Source organism: Scyliorhinus canicula, unplaced genomic scaffold (assembly GCF_902713615.1).
Source record: "Scyliorhinus canicula unplaced genomic scaffold, sScyCan1.1, whole genome shotgun sequence".
Classification (NCBI taxonomy): domain Eukaryota; kingdom Metazoa; phylum Chordata; class Chondrichthyes; order Carcharhiniformes; family Scyliorhinidae; genus Scyliorhinus; species Scyliorhinus canicula.
In genome coordinates, this window is record NW_024055927.1 from 1 (window position 1) to 8,290 (window position 8,290).

Here is an 8,290-nt window from a genome sequence, read left to right on the forward strand (position 1 = left end):
CTTGGAGCAAAGGAGGTCGAGGGTAGATTTGAGAGAGGTGGAAAAGATTATGACAAGTTTATTTGATGTATTATTGTCACATAGAACATAGAGATATAGAGAAATACAGCACAGAACAGGCCCTTCGGCCCACAATGTTGTAACAAACTTTTGTCATAGGTTAATCATAGATCATAGAATTTTGGACACGAAGGGCAATTTATCATGGCCAGTCCACCCAACCTGCACATCTTTGGACTGTGGGAAGAAACCGGAGCACCCGGAGGAAACCCACACACAAACGGGGAGGATGTGCAGACTCCACACAGACAGTGACCCAAGCCGGAATCGAACCTGGGACCCTGGAGATGTGAAGCAATTCTGCTATCCACAATGCTACCATGCTGCCCTTAAGAACAAATTAATCAGGGCAGCATGGTGGCCTAGTGGTTAGCACAGCTGCCTCACGGCGCTGAGGTCCCAGGTTCGATCCCGGCTCTGGGTCACTGTCCGTGTGGAGTTTGCACATTCTCCCCGTGTCTGCGTGGGTTTCACCCCGCAACCCAAAAATGTGCAGAGTAGGTGGATTGGCCATGCTAAATTGCCCCTTAATTGGAAAAAATAATTGGGTAATCTAAATTTAAAAAAAAGAACAAATTAATCTACACTCCATTACTCTACCATAATCCATGCACCTATCCAATAGCCACTTGAAGGTCCCTAACGTTTCCGACTCAACTACTTCCACAGGCAGTGCATTCCATGCCCCCACTACTCTCTGGGTAAAGAACCTACCTCTGACATCCCCCCCTATATCTTCCACCATTCACGTTAAATTTATGTCCCCTTCTAATGGTTTGTTCCACCCTGGGAAAAAGTCGCTGTCTACTCTATCTATTCCCCTGATCATCTTATAAACCTCTATCAGGTCACCCCTCATCCTTCTCCTTTGCACCTTTTCCAAAGCTTCCACATCCTTCCTAAAATGAGGCAACCAGAACTGCACACAGTACTCCAAATGTGGCCTTACCAAGGTTTTGTACAGCTGCATCATCACCTCACGGCTCTTAAATTCAATCCATCTGCTAATGAACGCTAGCACACCATAGGCCTTCTTCACAGCTCTGTCCACTTGAGTGGCAACTTTCAAAGATCTATGAACATAGACCCCAAGATCTCTCTGCTCCCCTACATTGCCAAGAAACCTACCGTTAACCCTGTATTCCGCATTCATATTTGTCCTTCCAAAATGGACAACCTCACACTTGTCAGGGTTAAATTTCATCTGCCACTTCTCAGCCCAGCTCTGCATCCTGTCTATGTCTCTTTGCAGCCGACAACAGCCTTCCTCACTATCCACAACTCCACCAATTTTCGTATCATCTGCAAATTTACTGACCCATCCTTCAACTCCCTCATCCAAGTCATTAATGAAAATCCACAAACAGCAGAGGACCCAGAATTGATCCCTGTGGTCCACCACTGTAACTGGGCTCCAGGCTGAATATTTGCCATCCACCAGCACTCTCTGACTTCTATCAGTTAGCCAGTTTGTTATCCAACTGGCCAAATTTCCCACTATCCCATGCCTCCTTACTTTCTGCATAAGCCTACCACGGGGAACCTTATCAAATGCCTTACTAAAATCCATGTACACTACATCCACTGCTTTATCTTCATCCACATGCTTGGTCACCTCCTCAAAGAAGTCAATAAGACTTGTAAGGCAAGGCCTACCCCTCACAAATCCGTGCTGACTATCCCTAATCAAGCAGTGTCTTTCCAGATGCTCAGAAATCCTATCCCTCAGTACCCTTTCCATTACTTTGCCGACCACCGAAGTAAGACTAACTGGCCTGTAATTCCCAGGGTTATCAACAGGGACACAACATTCGCCACTCTCCAATCCCCTGATACCACCCCTGTTGATAGTGAGGACGAAACGATCATTGCCAACGGCTCTGCAATTTCATCTCTTGCTTCCCATAAGTATACAGTGAAAAGTATTGTTTCTTGCATGCTATACAGACAACGCATACTGTACATAGGAAAGGAAGGCGAGACTGCAGAATATAATGTTACAGTTATAGCAAGGGTGTAGAGAAAAGATCAACTTAATACGAGGTAGGTCCAAAGTCTGATGGCAGTAGGGAAGAAGCTGTTCTTGAGTCGGTTGGTCCGTGACCTCAAACTTTGGTATCTTTTTCCTGACGGAAGAAGGTGGAAGGGAGTATGTCTGAGGTACGTGGGGTCCTTAATTATCCTGGCTGCCTTTCCGAGACAGCAGGAATTGTAGGCAGAGTCAATGGATGGGAGGCTGATTTGCGTGATGTATTTGGTTACATTCACGACCTTTTGCAATTTACTGCGTTCTTGGGCAGAGTAGGCTCCATCCCAAGCTGTGATACAACCAGAAAGAATGCTTTCTATGGTGCATCTGTAAATGTTGTTGAGACATGCCAAATGTCCTTAGTCTTCTTAGTCATTGGTGGGCTTTCTTAACTATAGTGTCAGCATGGGGGGACCACGACAGGTTGTTGGTGATCTGCACACCTAAAAACTTGAAGTTCCCGACCCTTTCTACTTCGTTCCCATTGATGTAGACAGGGGCATGTTCTCCACTACGTTTCCTGACATCGATGACAATCTCCTTCGTTTTGTTGACATTGAGGGAGAGATTATTGTCGTCACACCAGTTCACCAGATTCTCTATCTCATTCCTGTACTCTGTCTCGTCATTGTATTGAGATCCGACCCACTACGGTGGTGTCATCAGCAAATTTGAAAATCGAGTTGTAGGGGCAGGGGGGTGGGGGAATATTTTGATGCAGCAAATGGTAATGACCTGGAACTTGCCAACTGTGAGGGGGAGGTGTTGTGTGGAAATGAAGACAATGGAGAATTTCAAACTGAAATTGGATTGGTATTTGAGGGAACTAAATTGCAGGGCTGCAGGGATAGAACGGGGCACTGGGAACATATCAGCCATGACAGAGTCAATGGATGGGAGGCAGGTTCGTGTGAGGGACTGGGCCGTGTTCATGACTCTGTAGTTCATAACAGTCTTGGGCCGAGCAGTTGCCATACCAAACTGTGCTGCAGCCAGATAGGATGCTTTCTATGGTGAATCTGTAATAATTGTTAAGATTCAATGTAGACATGCTGAATTTCCTTAGTTTCCTGAGGAAGTATAGGCGCTGTTGTGCTTTCTTGGCCGTAGTGTTGACGTTGGTGGACCGGGACAGATTGTTGGTGATTTGCACAGCTAGCAATTTGAAGCTGTCAACCATCTCCCCCTCGGCACCATTGATGCAGACAGGGGTGTGGACGATATTTTGCTTCCCGAAGTAAATGACCAGCTCCTTAGTTTTGCTGACATTGAGGGAGAGATTGTTGCCATTACGCCACGCCACTAGGTTCTCTATCTCCCTCCTGTACTCTGACCCATCGTTGTTTGATATGCGACCCACTGCAGTCGTGTCATCGGCAAACATGGAGCGGGAGCCAAATTTTGCCACAAAGTCGTGTGAGTACAGGGAATACTGTAGGGAGCTAAGTACACAGCCTTGTGGAGCCTCGGTATTGAGGACAAACGCATAGGAGGAGGCATTGTTGTTTATCCTTACTGATTGCTGTCTGTGGGTCAGGAAGTTGATGATCCAGTTGCAGGGGGAGGAGCCAAGTCCTAGGTTTTGACATGAGCTTGGCTGGGATTATGGAGTTGAAGGCAGAGCTGTTGTTAATGAATAGGAGTCTGACATAGGAGTCCTTGTTGTCGAGATGCTCCAGGAATGAGTGTAGGGCCAGGGAGATGGCGGTGGTGTCTGTGGTGGACAGGTAGGACCATGGCGGTATGCGAATTGCAGTGGATCAAGGCACTCTGGGAGTCTGGAGTTGATGTGTCTCATGACCAACCTCTCGAAGCTCATCATGATGATCGATGCCAAGGCCACCGGATGGTAGTCGTTGAGGCATGGTGCCTGGTTCTCCTTTGGCACCGGTATGGACGGTGGTCTTCTTGAAAAAAGGTGGGAATCTCGGAACGGAGTAGGGAGAGGTTGAGGATGTCCGGAAACATATCCGCCAGTTGGTCCGCACAGTATCTGGGTGCACGACCAGGGATCCCGTCAGGACCTGCCACTGACCGAGGGTTCACTTTCAAGAAGCCGATCTGACTTTGGAGGCTGTGACGGTTGGTATGTCACAGGTTTGTGTGTCCAAGGTTGCTGGGGCAGTTGACAAAGGTTTGTTGGTTTCCTGTTGAAGTGAACATAGAATGGATTGAATTTGTCGGGGAGGGGTGCCCTGTTGCCAAAGATTCTTCTCGGCTTTGCAGCTCATTATGTTGTTGAAGCCTTGCCACAACCGACGATAGTCCATGTCATTAGTCTGTGATTCTAGCTTAGTCTGGTATTGTTTCTTGACGTCCCTGTTGGCTTTGTGGAGGTCGTACCTAGATTTCTTGTCCAGATCACGGTTGCCTGTCTTGAATGCCTCAGACCTGGCCATCAGTCGGGAGTGAATCTCCCGATTAAACCATGGTTTCTGGTTGGGTAACGTACCTACTACCTTCTTTGTCACACAATCTTCTACACACTTGCTGATGAAGTCTGTGATGGTGCTGGCAAACTCGTTTACATTGGCTGCTGAGTTCTTGAATATGGACCAGTCCACTGACTCCAAGCAGTCGCGTAGGAGCTCTTCCTTTGCCGCGACCAGTTTTGCACAACCTTCTTAACCGGATTCTCCCATTAAGTTTCTGCTTATATGCTGGGAGAAGGAGCACCATCTTGTGGTCCGATTTTCCAAAGTGCTGTTGGGGGATGGATTGAGAGGCGGCCTTGATGTTTGTGTAGCAGTGGTCAAGGATGTTGGGGCCCCTGTTGGGACAGGAGATGTGGTGGTGGAATTTTGGCAGTACACTCGAGGTTGGCCTGGTTAAAGTCCCTGACCACGATGAACAAGGCCTCCGGGTATTCTGCTTCATTGTTAGGTGTGGCCTTGTTCGTGTTTCATCAGGTTGGATGAGGTTCTAAACCTCTTTGCACAGTGAGAGCAGCTGAACGGTCTCTCCTCAGAGTGAATGCGCTGGTGAATCATCAGTACCTGAGAGCTTTTAAACCCATTCCCACAGTCAGAGCATTTAAAGGGTCTCTCATTGGTGTGAGTGACATTGTGGCTCAGCAGGCTGGATAATTGACTGAATCCCTTCCCACACACAGTGCAGGTGAATGGCCTCTCCCCAGTGTGAACTCGCTGGTGTGTCTTCAGGTGGGCTAACCGAGTGAATCCCTTATCACACACAGTGCAGGTGAATGGCCTCTCCCCGGTGTGCACTCGATTGTGGACCAGCAGGTTGGGTAACTGAGTGAATCCCTTCCCACACACAGTGCAGGTGAACGGACTCTCCCCAGTGTGAACTCGATGGTGTCTCTGCAGGTGGGATAACCGAGTGAATTCCTTCCCACAGTCCGAGCAGGTGAACGGCCTCTCCCCAGTGTGAACTCGCTCGTGTCTCCGCAGGTTGCCGATATCAGTGAATCCCTTTTCACACTGAGAGCAGGTGAATGGCTTCTCTCCACTGTGACTCCGTTGATGCCTTTCCAGCTCATGTGGGGCTGTGAATCCCTTCCCACATACCGAGCAGGTGAACAGTTTCTCTCCAGTGTGACTGCGTTGATGCCTGTCCAGCCCGTACGGGCCTTTGAATCCCTTCCCACAATCCTCACATTTCCATGGTTTCTCCATGGTCCGGATGATCTTGCGTCTCACTGCGTTGGACGATCAGTTGAAGCCTCGTCCACACACAGAACACCTTTTCAGTCTCTCTTTGCTGTGAATGGTGTGATTTTTTTTTCAGGCTGGTTAAAGCTCTTTCCACAATCAGTGCCCCGGGAACAGTCTCATACGGGTGTGTGTGTCTCAGTCTTTTTCCTGACACACTGATGTTTAAAATCTCTTGAAGCAGACAGAATAGACAAACATTTCTCCTTCTAGATTCAAAGGCCGATGATATTCGGTTCCCAAGAATTGAGTGACTCAGTCAGTTCTTGACGTGATATTTAGTTTGTGGTATCCACCTCAAACACCTCTCGTTCTAACTTCCTGCAAAAAGATTTTACAAAAGTCATCACTGTCAGTACAGGATAGAAATTCAGAACAGACAATTCTAGTTTCTATCGAACATTCTTTCCTCTTTGTCTTTCCCTCAAATTCCCTAAATGTCCATTTCACACACTCTCCCTCCATTCTCACTCTGCTGTATCTAATATTCACCCTCCCAATTCTCCTGAAGATGCTGAATCAGGCTGATTGATAGATCCAAGCTCACTGCTTCCTGTCCTGGACACAGAGGCTGCCAGACAGATATATGGCTATGTTACTGGACGAAAAATGTGTGTAATAGACAGACTGGATTCACTTCCTTTCCCTCCCAATCCTCATGAAGGTGCTGATTGATGATCAACAAATCTAAACTCATTACAACCTGTACGAGAGCAGAGACTCTCCATCTAAGTATATTTACTGATTAGAGATGGGGTGATTCTGAGGAAGAATTTTATTTAGTCACAGAGTGATCATGTCGAGGAACTCACTGCCCACAATGGTTCTGGAAGTCGAGATGATCGATAATTCAAAATGACATTGAAGAAAATCAGGTGAACAGAGATATAGAGGGGGATTGGGACTGATTGTATTGCTGTACAGAGAGTCAGGATTGATCGAGTTGCCAAATGGATTCTGTCAGTGCTGCAATGACTGTATGACTTGTAATATATAAGGTAGGTACAGTACTATTTACAAAACTAGAACTAATAATCCATGTATTTTATGACAAAACCATCAATAATAGATCTAATATATTCCATATAACAAAACTGGACATATCTGTCCGATTAGTTTAGCTGGGGCTCATGGTTTCCATACTTGGTCAAATGCTGCCTTGACGTCAAGGGCAGTCACTCTCACCTCACCTCTGGCATTCATGTCCATGTTTCAACTCAGACTGCAACGAGGTCAGGAGCTGAGTGACCCTGGCGGAACCCAAACTGAGCATCCGTGAGCAGGTTATTGCTGAGTAAGTACCACTTGATGGCACTATTCACGACTCCTTCCATCACTTTGCTGATGATAGAGAATAGACTGAAAGGGTGACAATTGGTTGGGTTGCATTTGTCCTGTTTACTGTCCCCTTAAATGTCAGCCATCTCCTGGGGAAACCAGTCCTTTAATTGTGAACATTAGGAAAGAGACCATCCTTTTAGTCAGACAAAGAAATGTGTCAAGCTGAGGGAGCAAAGGATGTCAATGTCTTTAAGAGAGAGAGAGAGAGACCTGGGCCAAGGTTTGCAGAGTCTGCACCCTCCCTGGATTCACTTCCTTTCCCTTCAGTTGCTGCAAGTGACCAATTGAAGGTCAGAATGAGAAAAGAAATGGAAAGGGGGGAGAAAAGAAAGTGTTTTACTCACAGATGTTGGAGACAGGAGTCTGTGTGCAGCTCAAGCTCACTCAGGGTTGGGGAAACAACAGCTTTGCTCGGCACAAACCTCCATGTCCGGCTTCCGCATTGAGACAATGGGGGAGCTCTGATTGGCTGAGAAACAGAGTCCTTCCGGTTTTCCTATCTTCCCATTGGTCAATACCTCAGCAGTAAAGTCAGCAGAAGTGAGCTCCCCGGCACATGCGCAACTTCTCCCCTTGGACATGCGCAGTCCCGGGTCTGGGGAGGGGGAGGACACCAAAGGGACGGAAATGTCAGCCGGTTGCCTGGAAACCGACTTGACAATGTGCTGGGGGAGTGGAACAAAGGGGCTCCCGTGTCTGCGCGGCCGCGCTCAAATGCATGACGTCACTGCGGAACGGATTTATTCCTATTGGCTGATTCAGAGGACAAACCCCTTTGTGATGTCACAATGTGGAGGTTGGACAATAAGTTTCAGACTAAAACTTCCTCCTCTGGGCAACATCTGGGAGCAAATCAATGTCTCCCCCTTTCAGAAGGTCATAAGATATAGGAACAGTATTAGGCCATTTGGCCCATCGAGTATAACCCTTCAACCCGATGAAAAATCTGTCCAACTCCTCCCTAAATTTACTCACAGTCCCAGCTCCACCGCACTCTGGGGTTGTGAATTCCACAGATTCACAGCCCTTGGGAGTAGCAGCTTCTCCTCAACTCTGTTTTGAATAGGGCAGCCAATGGCCAGTGGTTAGCACTGCTGTCTACGGCGCTGAGGACCTGGGTTCAATCCCGGCCCTGGGTTACTGTCTGCGTGCACAGTAAGAAGTCTTACAACACCAGGTTAAAGTT

General features: G+C 47.5%; 1 protein-coding gene across 1 annotated transcript; it reads right to left on the reverse strand.

Moving 5' to 3' along the window:
• Positions 1 to 3,686: 3,686 nt before the first annotated feature.
• LOC119961331 (gastrula zinc finger protein XlCGF8.2DB-like) lies at positions 3,687 to 7,854 on the reverse strand. Its single transcript, XM_038788723.1, has 2 exons — positions 7,449 to 7,854; positions 3,687 to 6,084 (listed from the first exon to the last, which is right to left on the reverse strand). Exon 2 carries the CDS (start codon positions 5,725 to 5,727, stop codon positions 4,969 to 4,971), a length of 759 nt encoding a protein of 252 aa, XP_038644651.1. The 5' UTR covers positions 5,728 to 6,084; positions 7,449 to 7,854; the 3' UTR covers positions 3,687 to 4,968.
• Positions 7,855 to 8,290: the final 436 nt, after the last annotated feature.